At 41.7% G+C, this 19,552-nt stretch overlaps 1 protein-coding gene across 9 annotated transcripts in view; it reads left to right on the top strand.

Moving 5' to 3' along the window:
- Window positions 1-19,552, top strand: part of LOC118395235 (unconventional myosin-IXb-like) — a 79,500-nt gene that overhangs the window by 11,787 nt on the left and 48,161 nt on the right. For all 9 annotated transcript variants that reach the window (XM_052463943.1, XM_052463944.1, XM_052463948.1 and 6 more), the window contains one exon: window positions 18,213-18,307. In XM_052463943.1, the coding sequence (XP_052319903.1) occupies window positions 18,213-18,307 (95 nt within the window). The remainder of the gene's footprint in view (window positions 1-18,212; window positions 18,308-19,552) is intronic.

Here is a 19,552-nt window from a genome sequence, read left to right as displayed (position 1 = left end):
TAAGATTTCCCTTCACTGGAACAAAGGTGCCTAGCCCAAACCATGAAGAACAGCCCCAGCCTCCTCCACCAAACTTTACAGTTGGCAGTGTGCATTCGGGCAGATATCGTTCTCTTGGCATCCGCCAAACCCAGATTCGTCCTTCGAACTGCCAGATGAAGCGTGATTCATCACTCCAGAGAATGCGTTTCCACTGCTCCAGAGTCCAATGGCGGCGAGCTTTATGCCACTCAAGCCGACGCTTTGCATTGTACATGGTGATCTTAGGCTTGTGTGCGGCTGTTCGTCCATGTAAACCCATTTCATGAAGCTCCCAATGAGCAGTTCTTGTGCTGACGTTGCTTCCAGAGGCAGTTTGCAACTCTAGTGAGCGTTGCAACCGAGGACAGATGATTTTTGAGCGTTTCAGCACACGGCGGTCCCATTCTGTGAACTTGTGTGGCCTACGTCTGAGCCATTGTTTCTCCTAGACATTTCCACTTCACAATAACAGCACTTACAGTTGACCTGAGCAGCTCTACCAGGGCAGAAATTTGACGAACTGACTGTTATGCACCTGTCCGCAACGGGTGTGGCAGAAATAGCCGAATCTACTAATTTGAAAGGTTGTCCACATGCTTTGTGTATATATAGTGTAATTTCCTTGCCCAGCCCTAGCGGTCATGCATACTAGAGGCCGACCGATTTTATGATTTTTCAACGCCGATACCGATTATTGGAGGACCAAAAAAAATGCCGATACTGATTAATCGGCCGATTTAAAAAAATATATAAAAATAAAAAATAATAATAATAATAATAATTTACATTTTTTAAAAATACTTGTATTAATGACAAATCCTTTTAACATGAGTTTTCAATATTCCCAGGTAAGAAGTTTTCGGTTGTAGTTATTATGGGACTATTTCTCTCTATACCATTTGTATTTCATATACCTTTGACTATTGGATGTTCTAATAGGTACTTTAGCATTGTCATAAACAGCGCAATGCTTGAAGTATTGCGAAGAGCTGCCGGCAAACGCAGTAAAGTGCTATTTGAATGAATGCTTACGAGCCTGCTGCTGCCTACCACCGCTCAGTCAGACTGCTCTGTCAAATCATAGACTTAATTATAATATAATAACCCACAGAAATACGACAATTAGGTCATTAATATGGTCAAATCCGGAAACTATAATTTCGAGTGAACCGTTCCGTATTTTATCTAACGGGTGTAATCCATAAGTCTAAATATTGCTGTTACATTGCACAACCTTCAATGTTATGTCATAATTATGTACAATTCTGGCGAATTAGTTTGCAACGAGCCAGGCGGCCCAAACTGCTGCATATACCATTACTCTGTTGCACAGAACGCAAGAGAAGTGACACAATTTCCCTAGTTAAAAGAAATTCATGTTAGCAGGCAATATTATCTAAATATGCAGGTTAAAAATATATACTCGTGTATTGATTGTAAGAAAGGCATTTATGGTTAGGTACCCATTGGTGCAACGACAGTGCTTTTTTCGCGAATGCGCTTGTTAAATCATCACCCGTTTGGTGAAGTAGGCTGTGATTCAATGATAAATTAACAGGCACCGCATCGATTGTATGCAACGCAGGACAAGCTAGAGAAACTAGTAATATCATCAACCATGTGTAGTTAACTAGTGATTATGTTAAGATTGATTGTTTTTTTTATAAGATAAGTTTAATGCTAGCTAGCACCTTACCGTGGCTCCTTGCTGCACTCGCATAACAGGTAGTCAGCCTGCCAAGCAGTCTCCTCATGGAATGTAATGTAATCGGCCATAATCGGTGTCCAAAAATGCTGATTACCGATTTGTTATGAAAACTTGAAATCGGCCCTAATTAAACGGTCATTCCGATTTAATCGGTCGACCTCTAATACATACAGTACATAATAAGACCATTATACTGCATTGTGGAATTTTGTGATTTTATTCTTATTGTTTTAACGGAAAACCAATTTTAAAAATCAGAAGGCAGTTGTCTATTTGTCACATCAGTACTATTAATGTTAATAAAGCATAAGAAGACTTCATAATAAAGTGAGAAGTGTTACTGAGCTAGACTTGTATGCAGAGGCGCGATCCCGGTCAGAGCTGCAGTAGTTTGAGTTTCTCTTTGTGTGAACAGTCTTCAGATGAGAACTTAGCTCATTATGCAATAAATGAGGCACTCTAGGGCAGACAGGAAACTATGTACGTGAGTAGAAAATACACACACACACACAGAGAGCTTACTGTTTGCGCCTGGAAGTGTGACCTCCAACCTACCCACTGCAACCACATCACAAACAATATTTAATGTTTCATTGAATAAGACATTGTTGTTCCTCTGTTTATCACTGCTATTTACAAATGGATGAGTAGCAATGAGTAACCTGACAAACAGCTGTTGTCTCTCCGGTTTGTTTCCTATTCAGTTTTCAGGGCTAGTGAGCAAAACAGTTCTGCCAGAGCTGCATTCCAGCTGCTGAGTGAATAGTGCTCAGTGATGGGGGAACACCTTTTCAGTGAAATGAATACCGCTTGTCTCTTTACCACAGAAAATGACAGTGATTTCTTCTGTAACAGCCAGTCAGCCAGCTAGTCACTCTGTCGCAGTTATGCTCTGGCCAGTGTTCCCTCTAAGCTACGTACATGTGCAACCACAAAGCTCCTGGAGCAGTCCCGTGCAGAAGAATTGCAAGCCCAATCAGAGATGCACGAGATTCAACTTCACTAAAATGTACACCATCTTTCCTCTACAGTGGATATATGGTTATTTTGTTGTAGGTTGAAGAGTGCATCGGAGTAGCCTTGTTCTATTTCACAGGCATGCATGAGCGGTTGTAGAGTAGCCTATATGGACATTTGAGATCACAGAACAGAGCCGCGTGTTCACATATGTCGATATTCTGTCCTAGCTTGTGAGTGACCAGCCCAGTTATTGCTAATTTTGCTCAGCCATGGGGGAGTGATTGTTTCCTACAAGAGCACAACTTGTACATGTCTAACTGTCTTTGAAAAGCAAGTCAGGTGAGCTTTTTTTTTTGTCTTAAAGGGAAAGTGTCCTATTTTGAGACAGGCTTGAAAATGCAAATAAGCCAATAGGCAGAGGGTGGCACACATTTCTGTATGATTCTCTTAATGGTAATAATAATGACAACAGTTCATTTAAAGCGGTTTCTTGCATCATAGCACAATATAATGCCACTTTCAGTCACCTTTTTGGCCAATTGTGACAAGTTAAACATCATTCCTAAAATGGTTAATGCCAAGCATAATGTTTTGATAAAGTCTCTTGGAATGTTGGCCTACATTGAACACCACATATTGGCTATTGTAGGCGATATCATAGAAGTCAACAGTTATATCCATGTGGAAATGTCCCACGACACAGATGTCAGTTCAATGTCTAGTTTTGATTTACATTTGTTTTGAGTTGTCAACTAACGTGAAATCTACAAAGTTTCACCATGTCATTGGATTTTGGTTAGGTGGGGGAAAAATGAAATTCCCTTATGCTAACTTTTTTCTAATCCAATGGGTTTACCACTTTGATTCAACGTCATCACATTGCATTTTGGGGTTGAAATGACGTGAAAACAACATTGATTCAACCAGTTTTTGCCCAGTGGGGTTATGGCATTGGTCCATTGGTTTTGTTGATAGGCCTACATTAATGCTCAGCTAGCCACAATAGCCCGTAGACCACTGTCTGAAACTGTAACATACAGCCTGAGTTCACAGTTAATGCGTGCCGGAAGTTGTACAAAATTATGACAAAAAGCTTAATGAGAGCCATTGGTTCTCTTTCAGTAGAAATCTGTGTGTAGTTTTCCATATAATTGTTGTGCCGGTGCCATTCTCATTTTTGTCACACCCTGGTCGAAGTATTTTGTGTTTTTCTTCATGTATTTGGTCAGGCCAGGGTGTGACATGGGTTTTTGTATGTGGTGTGTAGCTTAGTGGGATTGTAGCTTAGTGGGGTGTTCTAGGAAAGTCTATGGCTGTCTGAAGTGGTTCTCAATCAGAGGCAGGTGTTTATCGTTGTCTCTGATTGGGAACCATATTTAGGCAGCCATATTCTTTGGTTGTATTGTGGGTGATTGTCCTGAGTGTCTTGATGTCCTTGTTCGATGTGTGTTGACACATGTATAGGCTGTTTTCGGTTTTCGTTTCGTTTATTGTTTTGTAGTGTTCGTGTTTAGTCGTGTTTACGTTTGTTTAAATAAACATGGATCGCAATCGACACGCTGCAGTTTGGTCCGACTCTCCTTCACCATATGAAAACCGTGACACATTTATAGTCCTGCTTCTTTACTAACCTACACACTACTTTAGCATTGTTTCTTTTAGATACAAATATCTTGTTGACTTGATCTTGACTCTATTACAGTGCCTTCAGAAACTATCACACCCCTTAACTTTTTTAATTTCTGTTTTTTACAGCCTGATTTTTTTTTTATGGATTAAATTGAGATTTTGTGTCACTGGCCTACACACAATACCCCATAATGTCGAAGTAGAATATTTTTTAGAGATGTATTTTTATTAAAGTATTTAGTCAGCCACCAATTGTGCAAGTTCTCCCACTTAAAAAGATGAGAGGCCTGTAATTTTCATCATAGGTACACTTCAACTATGACACGCCATATTTGCATCATCTTATTGGTACGCTTGTAATTGTTAAGGACAGGGGAGTTTTTCAGGATAACAAAGAAACGGAATGGAGCTCAGCACAGGAACAATCCTAGAAGAATACCTGGTTGTCTGCTTTCCACCAGACACTGGGAGATTAATTCACCTTTCAGCAGGACCATAACCTAAAACACAAGGCCAAATATACACTGGAGTTGCTTACCAAGAAGACAGTGAATGTTCCTGAGTGGCCGAGTTAGATTTTCAAGCCAATTTAAGTCAAAACTGAAAATGGTTGTCTAGCAATGATCAACAACCAATTTGACAGAGCTTGAATAACAGGCAAATGTTGCACAATTCATGTGTGGAAAGTTCTTAAACTCACACATGTAATCACTGCCAAAGGTGCTTCTACAATGTATTGACTCAGCGGTGTGGATACTTATATAAATGAGATATTTCTGTATTTCATGTTCAATCAATTTGCAAAATTGTTTTCACTTTGTCATTATGAGGTATTGTGTGTAGATGGATGAGGGGGAAAGATGCATTTTAATACATTTTGAATTCAGGCTGTAATAAAATGTGGAATAAGTCAAAGGGTATGAATACTTTCTGAAAGCAGCGTATGTCTGCTTAGACCACTGTTCTTTTATTACTGTATAAGTGCAGTACTGTCATTAGTAACGACTTACATAAGGCACAAAGTAGGGCTGTGCCCCACACTCCCACCTCTTCCCAAGATAGTCTGTTCCTGAATCAAAGATTCTTCAAAGTAAAAGAATCAAAAGATTATTCAAAGTAGACACCCTTTGCCTTGATGACAGCTTTGCATACTCTTGGCATTCTCTCAACCACCTTCATGAGGTAGTCACCTGGAATGCATTTCAATTAACAGGTGTGCCTTGTTGAGGTGTGCCTCTGCAGTTGGCACTAATAAGCAAGGCACTAATAAGCAAGGACCACCCATACGTAGAATGTATGCACACATGACTGTAAGTCGCTTTGGATAAAAGCGTCTGCTAAATGGCATATATATTATATATTATGGGACTGGTAGAGGTCTGCATGGGACTGATTTCTTCATCCCTCCTGCACCCGTAACTTTTCATACTGCACCCTCTGACTTTCTGTCCGACTCCCACCCACTACCGCAATAACTGGTCCCAAGCCCAACCTCAGTCCCTCAATGTTATTTTAGGCATATGTGACGCAGCTCACTTGACAGCCATGGTCCCAGCAATTTTGCGCCCTATAGGCAATATCAAAATAACATAAGAAGGTTAAACTACGAGATTCTCCCATGGCGCATTTATATTAAGCTATCAGTATTACTTGGCTATAATCAGCCAATAGGCTAGACTTAGTTTGAAGAGGGCAGAGTTGGAAAGACTTGCACTTTATCTTGAGCTATGGCCTACCTTTTAGGAGCGGGAGACAGATGAGTGATACATTTGTATTTTTAGGCTATGTAGTAAACTATAGTATTTTGGAAGTAATGTGATTTACCCCGTGTCCCCCTCCAATCTTATTCATTATTATCTAAAAGGCTAAACTGATCCTAGACCAGCACTCCTATTGCCTGTTTACCCAGGCTTCTTGCTCCGGCCAAACACTACGACACGCTCACGGTTAGTTTCTTATCCGCAATGAGCCTCGATCTGAGGTACCTCCCCCGACCCTTCACCGAATGCGAACACATTCGGGGCCGTCTGATTTGGCCAGAGCCAGAACACAAGTAGGTATAGCGGCAGTTTGAAAGTTCGTAATAGACTTTGATACTGTGATTGGTTAGAGATGAACCCATCGATGATTACTTTGTTTTGTAAAAGGACCCTCTTGCCCCTCATCACCACAAACAACTTCAATGATGGCAGTCTCAGATTAAAGTATGTAGCAAACAACAGAGCAGCGGAATCATTTAGTGTGAGTCGTCAGGCTAGCACTCCTACTCTGAGACATTTGATTAAAACAGGCCCAGATTATCTACAGTGTTTTGGACAAATCTCTGGTGTCCTGATGGACTCCCCATTATGAGAGTTAATGCTATGATTGCAGGGGCCTAGGCCCCACTTCCCTCTATCTGAGAGCATGCCCAAAACTACAGTCACTTCACATGGTTAGGAGACATAGGCCTACAATAAACTTGTCTTTCCAGAGTTGGCCTATAGCAAATCATTTATCATTTAGAGCTGGAACTTTTTCCTCTGTGTATTGTTCTTTGGTTTAGCTCCATTCCACTTCCTTGAAAAACTGAGATGTATGGTTAGGAGCACTATTTTTAATAAACACACAAGACCAAGAGCTGTTGACTATTTCTAGGTCCCTGTATTTAGGGTCTACTTCTTCATTTTCCTTTTTTTCCCTCGTAATGACTCAAACTGCTATGGGGAATTCCTCTGTCCCTCACATGCCAATCAGAGAGTAGCTGATTGGATGGTTATTGTTTGAGGGAGGGGTTGGTTGCTGCTCGTTCGGGCCCTACAGCTCCGTAGGGGAAAGTGTATTATGGAGGCTGTGTTGCGGCGTTGGCTAGAGGAGACAGAGTGAGAGGAGAGGTGGAGAGACCGAGAGAGCGGGAAAGAGGAGTGGAGAAACCAGAACAAGCCAAGACATATTTCTTGTTGGAAAGTAAAAGCTGTGTTTGAAAGAGGATGATAACTCATGGTGTTTACTTCACTGTGGAGAGGAGGGAGGAACATTCCTCAGGCTAGCAGTCAGTTTTACTGGCACACTTGGCTGTTGGAGGGGGAAGGAGCGAGATATCGAAGAGTCAGATTTGGAGGGAGGGAGGGAGAGAGGGAGAGGGAGAGAGAGAGAGACGGGAAGGGAAGGGGGGGAAAAGAGAAATTGGAAAAATGTGAAAGACAAACAGATTGGGGGGAGAGATAGGATCAGGGTGTTCAAAGTAATACTGTGTGTACGGAAGCTGTATAGGCGCCTGTGAAGGCACAGCCCTGACCCGTCAAGACAGGATCCCATACTCTACTGTAGCACTCATTGGAATCCTCCAATACACCACCACCACCACCACCTCAACCCAAATACTCTCCTTCTGTAGGGGTGGAGTCTGGGTCATGTTCAGTGGGCCCAAAATTGTGAAAATATTTTTTGAAACAGGTAACTACCTAAACGGGTCATTCTCTGTCATCTGTTGAAAATATAAAATATATTGTTTGGGGAAAAAGATGGTAATTTTCATTTTGCTGTTAGTAAATGTTTTGCTACGGTGTTAGCCTACTTAATACGACCCTGATGTCTTCACACATCTGTAACATGTTATTAGTCAACCATTGTGTTATCTGAATGCATCTATTAACCAGAGCCAAACAGCTGTGGGAGGGGTTTAGGTCCCCAAACAAAGAAAATTCTCCACACATTAATCTTGTGAATCTACAAACTTGTTGGATGCATTTGCTGTTTGTATGGATGTTTCAGATTATTTTGTGTCTAATAGAAATTAAAAGTAAATAATGTATTGTCATTTTGGTGCATTTTTATTGTATTTTTATTTTATTTTTTTATTTCACCTTTATTTAACCAGGTAGGCTAGTTGAGAACAAGTTCTCATTTGCAACTGCGACCTGGCCAAGATAAAGCATAGCAGTGTGAACAGACAACACAGAGTTACACATGGAGTAAACAATTAGCAAGTCAATAACACAGTAGAAAAAAATGGGCAGTCTATATACAATGTGTGCAAAAGGCATGAGGAGGTAGGCGAATAATACAATTTTGCAGATTAACACTGGAGTGATAAATGATCAGATGGGCATGTACAGGTAGAGATATTGGTGTGCAAAAGAGCAGAAAAGTAAATAAATAAAAACAGTATAAAAACAGTATGGGAATGAGGTAGGTGAAAAAGGGTGAGCTATTTACCTATAGACTATGTACAGCTGCAGCGATCGGTTAGCTGCTCGGATAGCTGATGTTTGAAGTTGGTGAGGGAGATAAAAGTCTCCAGCGATTTTTGCATTCGTTCCAGTCACAGGCAGCAGAGTACTGGCCAAATGAGGTGTTGGCTTTAGGGATGATCAGTGAGATACACCTGCTGGAGCGCCTACGGATGGGTGTTGCCATCGTGACCAGTGAACTGAGATAAGGCGGAGCTTTACCTAGCATGGACTTGTAGATGACCTGGAGCCAGTGGGTCTGGATGCGAATATGTAGTGAGGGCCAGCCGACTAGAGCATACACTCGCAGTGGTGGGTGGTATAAGGTGCTTTAGTGACAAAACGGATGGCACTGTGATAGACTGCATCCAGTTTGCTGAGTAGAGTGTTGGAAGCCATTTTGTAGATGACATTGTAGTCAGTTTTACTAGGGTAAGCTTGGCAGCGTGAGTGAAGGAGGCTTTGTTGCGGAAAAGCCGACTCTGGATTTGATTTTTGATTGGAGATGTTTGATGAGTCTGGAAGGAGAGTTTTTGCCAGACACCTAGGTACTTATAGATGTCCACATATTCAAGGTTGGAACCATCCAGGGTGGTGATGCTATATATGCGGGTGCAGGCAGCGATCGGTTGAAAAGCATGCATTTGGTTTTACTCGCGTTTAAGAGCAGTTGGAGGCCACGGAAGGAGTGCTGTATGGCATTGAAGCTCGTTTGGAGGTTTGATAGCACAGTGTCCAAATGACGGGCCGAAAGTATATAGAATGGTGTCGTCTGCGTAGAGGTGGATCAGGGAATCGCCCGCAGCAAGAGCAACATCATTGATATATACAGAGAAAAGAGTCGGCCCGAGAATTGAACCCTGTGGCACCCCCATAGAGACTGTAAATAAGAATATATTGTTTGTAAACACGTGGATCAAATCAAAATCAAATGTTATTGGTCACATACATGGTTAGCAGATGTTATTACGAGTGTAGCGAAATGCTTGTGCTTCTCGTTCCGACAATGCAGCAATATCTTAACAAGTAATCTAACAATCCCATAACAACTACCTAATACACACAAATCTAAGTAAAGGAACGGAATAAGAATATATATAAATATATAGATGAGCAATGACCGAGCGGCATAGGCAAGATGGTATAAAATACAGTATATACATACATATGAGATGAGTGTAACAGTATCACTTTAGACCGTCCCCTCGCCCATACCCGGGAGCGAACCAGGGACCCTCTGCACACATCAACAACAGTCACCCACGAAGCATCATTACCCATCGCTCCACAAAAGCCACAGCCCTTGCAGAGCAATGGGAACCACTACTTCAAGGTCTCTGAGCAAGTGACGTCACCGATTGAAACGCTATTTAGCGCGCACCACGCTAACTAGCTAGTTGTTTCACATCCGTTACATGAGCAATGCAAGATATGTGACATTTTTATTAAAGTGGCATTATTGAGGTCACTAGTGATCCATTTTATTAAAGTGGGCAATGAATTCAAGTCTGTATGTACGTAGGCAGCAGCCTCTCTGGGTTAATGATGCCCGTTTACCAGTCTGGCCTTGAGATAGAAGCTGTGTTTCAGTCTCTCGGTCCCAGCTTTGATGCACCTATACTGACCTTGCCTTCTGGATGGTAGTGGGGTGAACAGGCAGTGGCTCGGGTGTTTGTTGTCTTTTATCTTTTTGTCCTTCCTGTGACATCGGGTGGTGTAAGTGTCCTGGAGGGCAGGTAGTTTGCCCCAGTGATGCTTTGTGCCGACCGCACCACCCTCTGGAGAGCCCTGCGGTTATGGGCTGTGCAGTTGCCATACCAGGCGGTGATACAGCCAGACAGGATGCTCTCACTTGTGCATCAGTAAAGGTTTGAGGGTGACAAGCCAAGTTTCTTCAGCCTCCTGAGCCTTCTTCGCCACACTGTCTGTTTTGAGTGGACCATTTCAGTTTGTCCGTGATGTGTACGCTGAGGAACTTAAATTTTTACCTTGTCCACTCGTCGATGTGGGGGGGTGCTCCCTCTGCTGTTTCCTGAAGTCCACGATCACCTCCTTTAGGGATGCACGATATATCGTTAAGCATATCGGAATCGAACGATATTAGCTAAAAATGCCAACATCAGCATCGGCCCGATGTCTAGTTTAACGCCTATGTGCAAAACCGAAAGCTGAGGTGCATACCTATATAATGTAGGTTAATGACGCCACTAAAAATATAGCGCTACACATGCAATACAGCACTCCTAACATAGCCCACAATGTCTGCTGTGTGGATCGAGCAGTCAACAAGTCGAGCAGTCATTTGAAAGAGCAAGAATTTCAGCGTGGCAACTCAAAAGGCGAAATCCATTAACTCCAAGATAATGGAATTCATTGCCCTTGACAATCAACCGTTCTCTGTCATGGATGATGTTGGCTTTCGCCGACTGGCGAGCACAGGTACAGACTCCCAAGTAAGCGCTATTTTTTTATGTTACCATGCCGGAGTTACAGTATTGTTGACGTGCATATCTATGGGCGTGACTGCTATTAGCTTCACGACTGACATTTAGGATCAGCGATGTCAGCCCCATGAGCATGCTGTGTCTGACAGCACATAGGGTCGACAACGATTTCATACTGAGGAAAGCCGTGTTGCATGCTCAAGAATGGGCTTGTTCTCATACCACTGCTGCCATTTGAATGGAATTTGAGAATATGTTTGTAACTTGGAAACATGAACACTCCTTGCGCCATTCAAACAACTGACTTGAGAAATAAGCTCAACTGCGTCTGCAGCAGACGTGATACCCTGTCATGGTATTGAAACACCTGCTCAACAACCCGACGGTCTGTGTTGGCATAACTTAGAAAAGTACTCTACTAGAGGCTGTGAACAAGTGATTTGGTGGCATTCTCACTAAGCCTCTACTGTGTCACCACTATGCTCGATGCTAGGTACAAGGACTGTTACTTCGATGCAGACAAGAAACAGGGTTTACGTGGAATGTTAGACACAGATGGAAACGGACACAGTGACAGTGCGCACCGAGGAAGAGGCGCCACGGACAGACAGAGCTGAAACTTCACTGCTTGACAAATGATGAAATCCTGGTTGAGACTGAACAAATTTACAATGAAACAGCACAGTGAAAGAAATAGGTTTTGATTATGTTTTACATAAGTAAATGCCAACAACTTTTTGGTCAGTGTGTGTGTGGATTCAACTATTTAAGTGTACTAGAATGTTTAAAAGGCTGCAAAAAAAATTGTTATATCGTTATCGGCATCGTTTTTATTGGAAAATATTGGATATCAGTATCGGCCAAAAATGTCACATCGGTGCATCCATAATCTAATTTGTCGTTGAATGAGAGGTTGTTTTCCTGACACCACACTCGGAGCCCTCACCTCCTCCCTATAGGCTGACTCGTAATTGTTGGTAATCAAGCCTACTACTGTCATGTCATCTGCAAACTTGATGATTGAGTTGGAGGTGTGCGTGGCCATGCACTCATGGGTGAACAGGGAGTACAGGAGGGGGCTGAGCACACACCATTGCGGGTCCCCAGTGTTGAGGATCAGCGAAGTGGAGATGTTGTTTCCTACCTTCACCACCTGGGGTGGCCCGTCAGGAAATCCAGGACCCAATTGCACAGGGCGGGTTGAGGCCCAGGGCCTCCAGCTTGATGATGAGCTTGGAGGGTACTATGGTGTTGAATGCTGAGCTGTAGTCAATGAACAGCATTCTTACATAGGTATTCCTCTTGTCCAGATGGGATTGTGCAGTGTGATGGTGATTGCATCGTCTGTGGACCTATTGGGGTGGTACGCAAATTGAAGTGGGTCGAGGATGACAGATAGGGTGGAGGTGATACGATCCTTGTCTAGTCTCTCAAAGCACTTCATGATGACCGACATGAGTGCTAAAGGGCAATAGTCATTTAGTTCAGTTACCTTTGCCATCTTGAGTACAGGAACAATGGTGGCCATCTTGAAGCATGTGGGGGCAACAGACTGGGATAGGGAGAGATTTAAAATGTCCGTAAACACACCAGCCAGCTGGTCTGAAAATGTTCTGAGAATGGCTAAGGATGCCGTCTGAGTCGCTACAATGGTTATGGATAGTCCTGAATGAGTCATAAATAATGATGAAAAAGTTAGATGCAATAACAGGGGAGGTAAGCATTTTGTAACTGTCTCACTCATCATTATTCACAATTCATTCAGGACTTTCCGTAATCATGGCAGCATCCACATTAAAGTGTTTTAGAAACATATTCTATTTTTATTTACAAAAAATTGTTTCTCCAGAATGACACAATACATAATTTACCATTTGATTTCTATTGCTTTTGGTCCCCTAAAATAAGGGGGGGGGGGACTATGTACAAAAAGTGCTGTAATTTCTAAATGGTTCACCCAATATGTATCATTTCAAATTCAAAGTGCTGGACGACAGAGCCAAAACAACATGTTCACTGTCCCAATACTTTTGGAGGGGTGTGTGTGTGCGTGCGTGCGTGTGCGTGCGTGTGTGTGCGTGCATATTTTCCTACATTATCAGGACCAGAACGTCCTGACAAGGTATGAAAACAAGAAAGAACGTGAAAAGTCAGGATTTCTTTTTTTTTTTTTTTTCTTTTTTTCAAATCCTGAATTTGTTCAACTTCTATTTTAGGCTTTGGGATTAAGGTATAGTGAAAATAAGATTTTGAATGCAAACAAAAAGTTCAGAAAATTCCGTTTTATTCTCAGTAACTGGTGCGTATTTCCTACAAATCGCATACAAAATCATCTTATCAATCATGACTCTGATTGACTGTGCTTATGACTCTCTCTGACTAACGTGGTAATCTGAGAAGGACTGGTTTCATAATTGACATGGTGTCATAATCACAACATCCCTCTGAAAACCATCACGGTGTCGGTGTTGGCCTTTCATGGTGATCTAACCATGCGGTAAAAAGTTAATAGACCAGTGCTAAACCTCTCTGCCGATAACAGCTCATTTTCCCTTTTCACCTCCCCACTCAAACCGCTCCCAGGTAATTGTTACCCAGAAATGATTTGATATTGAGATAATAAAAACAAATGCTGCATTGGACCTTTTTAAACATACAGTATCCGCTCGTCAAACAGATTTAGTTAATGTCTCACAGCAACACATAAGTATCCGCTCGTCAAACAGATTTAGTTAATGTCTCACAGCAACACATAAGTATCCGCTCGTCAAACAGATTTAGTTAATGTCTCACAGCAACACATACAGTATCCGCTCGTCAAACAGATTTAGTTAATGTCTCACAGCAACACATACAGTATCCGCTCGTCAAACAGATTTAGTTAATGTCTCACAGCAACACATAAGTATCCGCTCGTCAAACAGATTTAGTTCATGTCTCACAGCAACACATACAGTATCCGCTCGTCAAACAGATTTAGTTAATGTCTCACAGCAACACATACAGTATCCGCTCGTCAAACAGATTTAGTTAATGTCTCACAGCAACACATACAGTATCCGCTCGTCAAACAGATTTAGTTAATGTCTCACAGCAACACATACAGTATCCGCTCGTCAAACAGATTTAGTTAATGTCTCACAGCAACACATACAGTATCCGCTCGTCAAACAGATTTAGTTAATGTCTCACAGCAACACATACAGTATCCGCTCGTCAAACAGATTTAGTTAATGTCTCACAGCAACACATACAGTATCCGCTCGTCAAACAGATTTAGTTAATGTCTCACAGCAACACATAAGTATCCGCTCGTCAAACAGATTTAGTTAATGTCTCACAGCAACACATACAGTATCCGCTCGTCAAACAGATTTAGTTAATGTCTCACAGCAACACATACAGTATCCGCTCGTCAAACAGATTTAGTTAATGTCTCACAGCAACACATACAGTATCCGCTCGTCAAACAGATTTAGTTAATGTCTCACAGCAACACATACAGTATCCGCTCGTCAAACAGATTTAGTTAATGTCTCACAGCAACACATACAGTATCCGCTCGTCAAACAGATTTAGTTAATGTCTCACAGCAACACATAAGTATCCGTCGTCAAACAGATTTAGTTCATGTCTCACAGCAACACATAAGTATCCGCTCGTCAAACAGATTTAGTTAATGTCTCACAGCAACACATACAGTATCCGCTCGCCAAACAGATTTAGTTAATGTCTCACAGCAACACATACAGTATCCGCTCGTCAAACAGATTTAGTTCATGTCTCACAGCAACACATACAGTATCCGCTCGTCAAACAGATTTAGTTCATGTCTCACAGCAACACATACAGTACAGTGCCTTCAGAAAGTATTCACACCCCTTGATTTTTTCCCCACATTTTGTTGTTACAGCCTTTTAACATGTATAAAATGATGATTGTGCGTCACTGGCCTACACACAATACACCATAATGTCAAAGTGGACATTTTGTTTTCAATTTTGGTACAACAGGAATTGTTTATAGGGAAACACACCCCTCCCCCTCAACTCTTACCAGAAGCCGCCGTTAGATATATACGGAATATGAAGAAGCCTTCTGGTTGAATAGCAGAGTTCCGTATATGGTAAACTCAGGCTTAGGAGATCTTATGCGTTTGGTTCTATGATATCTTCTTCAGCTAATTTCACTTTTTGTAAATGGTGAAGCATTTACAGTGCCGTCAGAAAGTATTCACACCCCTTGTCTTTTCCCACATATTGTTGTGTTACAGCCTGAATATAACATTTATTAAATTGCGCTTTTTGTTTCTCTGGCCTGCACACAATACCCCATAATGTCAAAGTGGAATTATGGAAATGTTATTTGAAATGAAAAGCTAAAATGTCTTAAGCCAATAAATATTCAACCCTTTTGTTATGGCAAGCCTAAATCAGTTTAGAAGTAAACATTTGCTTAACAAGTCACGTAATAGGTTGCATGGACTCAATCTGGGTGCAACAATAGTGTTTCACTTGATTTTCTTTTAATGACTACAGCATTTCTGTACCCCACATAGAATTCTCTGTAAGGTCCATCGGTGAAGAAGTGAATTTCAAACAGATTCAACCACAAAGATGAGGGACACCTATTGGTAGATTGGTAAACAACAACAAAAAGCAGACACTGAATATCCCTTTGAGCATGGTGAAGTTACACCATTCAAAGTGTAATTAATAGTGTATCAATACACCCAATCACTACAACGATACTGGCGTCAATCTTTAGAGGAAGGAAACTGCTCAGGGATTTCACCGAGGCCAATGGTGACTTTAAAACAGTTAGTTTAATGGCTGTGATATGAGAATTGAGGATGGATTAAACAACATTGTAGTTACTCCACAATACTAACCTAAGTGGCAGAGTGATAAGAAGGAAGCCTGTACAGAATACAAATATTCCAAAACATATAGGCAAAGAAATAACCTATATCGTGAATACAAAACTTTGTTTGGAGCATACACAGCACATCACTGAGTACCACTCTTCATATTTTCAAGCATGGTGGTGGCTGCATCATGTTATGGGTATGCTTGTAACCGGCAAGGAGTAGAGCTAAGCACATGCAAAATACAAGAGGAAAACCTGCTTCAGTCTGCTTTGCAACAGACGCTGGGAGACACATTCACCTTTCAGCAGGACAATAACCTAAAACACAAGGCCAAATATATGTATACAGTGCATTCGGAAAGTATTCAGACCCCTTTTACTTTTTCCACATTTTGTTCCATTACAGCCTTATTCTAAAATGGATTAAATATATTGTTTTCCTCATCAATAGACACACAATACCAATACTGACAAAGCAAAAACAGCTTTTTAGAATTTTTGCACATTTGATAAAAAATCAACATATTGCATTCAGACTCTTTACTCAGTACTTTGTTGAAGCACATTTGGCAGCGATTACAGCCTTGCGTCTTCTTGGGTATGACGCTACAAGCTTGGCACAGCTGTATTTGGGGAGTTTCTCCCCTTCTCTGCAGATCTTCTCAAGCTCTGTCAGACTGGATGGGGGAGCGTTGCTGCACAGCAATTTTCAGGTATCTCAAGAGATGTTCCATCGGGTTCAAGTCCGGCCTCTGGCTGGGCCACTCAAGGACATTCAGAGACTTGTCCCGAAGCCACTCCTGCGTTATCTTTGCTGTGTGCTTTAGGGTCGTTGTCCTGTGGGAAGGTGAACCTTTGCCCCAGTCTGAGGTCCCGAGCGCTCTGGAGCAGGTTTTCATCAAGGATCTTTCAGTACTTTGCGCCGTTCATCTATCCCTCAATCCTGACTAGTCTCCCAGTTTCTGCCGCTGAAAAACATCCCCACAGAAAAACATCCCCACAGAATGATGCTGCCACCACCATACTTCACCATAGGGATGGGGAATATTTCAATCTTGGGTTCATCTGACCAGAGAATCTTGTTTCTCATGGTCTGAAAGTCCTTCATGTGCCTTTTGGCAAACTCCAAGTGGACTGTCATGTCCTTTTCTTTCTGAGGTGTGGCTTCCGTCTGGCCACTCTACCATAAAGGCCTGATTGGTGGAGTGCTGCAGAGATGGTTGTCCTCCTGGAAGGTTCTCCCATCTCCAGAGAGGAACTCTGGAGCTCTGTCAGAGTGACCCTTCTCTACCGATTGCTCAGTTAGGCTGAGTGGCCAGCTCTAGGAAGAGTTTTGGTGGTTCCAAACTTCTTCTATTTAAGAATGGTGGAGGCCACTTTTTCTTGGGGACCGTCAATGCTGCAGACATTTTTTGGTACCCTTCCCCAGATCTGTATCTCGACACAATCCTGTCTCGTAGCTCTACAGACAATTCCTTCGACCTCATGGCTTGGTTTTTTCTCTGACATGCAATGTCAACTATGGGACATTTTATATAGACACGTTTGTGCCTTTCCAAATCATGTCCAATCAATTGAATTCACCACAGGTGGACTCCCAAGTTGTAGAAACATGTCAAGGAGTATCTATGGAAACAGGATGCACCTTAGCTCAATTTCAAGTCTCATAGCAAATGGTCTGAATACTTATGTAAATAATGTATTTTTGTTTTTTAATTCTAAACCTGTTTTCGCTTTGTGATTATGGGGTATTGTGTGTAGATTGAGATTTTTATTTGAACCAATTTTAGAATAAGGCTATAATAACAATGTTGAAAAGTGAAGGGGTCTGAATAATTTCCGTATGCACGTACACAAGTTGCTTACCAAAACGATATGTATTCCTGAGTGGCCTGGTTACAATTCTCACTTAAATTGGCTTGAAAATATATAGCAAGACTTGAAAATGGCGGTCTATCAATGATAAACAACTAACTTGATGAACTTAAAAAAAGAACGTGCAACTATTGTACAATCCAGGTGTGCAAAGCTCTTAGCTTTACCCAGAGACTCACAGCTGTAATCACTGGCAAATGTGATTCTCACATGTATTGACTCAGGGGTGTGATTTAGAATATTTCTGTATTTCATTTTAAATCCATTTGCCAAAATTTCTAAACATGTTTTCACTTTGTCATTATGGCGTATTGTGTGTAGATGGATGAGAAAATATATTTAATCCATTTTGAATTCAGGCTGTAACACAGGAAAATGTGGAATAAGTTGAAGGGTATGAATACTTTCTGAAGTCACTGTATTTGTAGTGTTTACAGTACCTCATCAGTTTTTGTAACTGTAAATAATGTCTCCTCTCGCTCTGTTTCTAAATAGGCATTTGGCAACGCGAAGACGGCACAGAACAACAACTCCAGCCGCTTTGGGAAGTTCATCCGGGTCAACTATCTAAAGAGTGGGGTGGTGAGAGGGTGAGGCAGTGTGTTTGTGTTATCATGTATTGCATGACATATTTCATACCATAGCAACACCTGTCGCTGCATGATGGCTGTATCATCACAGAAACAAGATACCGTTCATTTTTAAATCAGTGCGATGGTTCCTTTTTTTTAGGCTTGCCTGGGTGCCTGTCTGTTTCTGCTTTCTTGCCAACATCTTATAGCAAGTGCACAAACAGATCTGGGAGTTTCATCAGTGAGTTTCTGGGTAAAATTGAATTGGTTTATTTACAGTGGGGCAAAAAAGTATTTAGTCAGCCACCAATTGTGCAAGTTCTCCCACTTAAAAATATGAGAGAGGCCTGTAATTTTCATCATAGGTACACTTCAACTATGACAGACAAAATAAGAAGAAAAATCCAGAAAATCACATTGTAGGATTTTTAATGAATTTATTTGCACATTTTGGTGGAAAATAAGTATTTGGTCAATAACAAAAATGTATCTCAATACTTTGTTATATAGCCTTTTTTGGCAATGACAGAGGTCAAACGTTTTCTGTAAGTCTTCACAAGGTTTTCAGACACTGTTGCTGGTATTTTGGTCTATTCCTGCATGCAGATCTCCTCTAGAGCAGTGATGTTTTGGGGCTGTTGCTGGGCAACACGGACTTTCAACTCCCTCCAAAGATTTTCTATGGGGTTGAGATCTGGCTAGGCCAATCCAGGACCTTGAAATGCTTCTTACGAAGCCACTCCTTCGTTGCCCGGGCGGTGTGTTTGGGATCATTGTCATGCTGAAAGACCCAGCCATGTTTCATCTTCAATGCCTTTGCTGATGGAAGGAGGTTTTCACTCAAAATATTATTATTATATTAAAATCTCACGATACATGGCCCCATTCTTTCCTTTACACGGACCAGTCGTCCTGGTCCCTTTGCAGAAAAACAGCCCCAAAGCATGATGTTTCCACCCCCATGCTTCACAGTAGGTATGGTGTTCTTTGGATGCAACTCAGCATTCTTTGTCCTCCAAACACGACGAGTTGAGTTTTTACCAAAAGGTTATATTTTGGTTTCATCTGACCACATGACATTCTCCCAATCTTCTTCTGTATCATCCAAATGCTCTCTAGCAAACTTCGGCGGGCCTGGACATATACTGTCTTAAGCAGGGGGACACGTCTGGCACTGCAGGATTTGAGTCCCTGGCGGCGTAGTGTGTTAGTGATGGTAGGCTTTGTTACTTTGGTCCCAGCTCTCTGCAGGTCATTCACTAG

Source organism: Oncorhynchus keta, chromosome 15, assembly GCF_023373465.1.
Source record: "Oncorhynchus keta strain PuntledgeMale-10-30-2019 chromosome 15, Oket_V2, whole genome shotgun sequence".
Lineage (NCBI taxonomy): Eukaryota > Metazoa > Chordata > Actinopteri > Salmoniformes > Salmonidae > Oncorhynchus > Oncorhynchus keta.
This window is presented reverse-complemented; position numbering and strand designations above follow the sequence as displayed.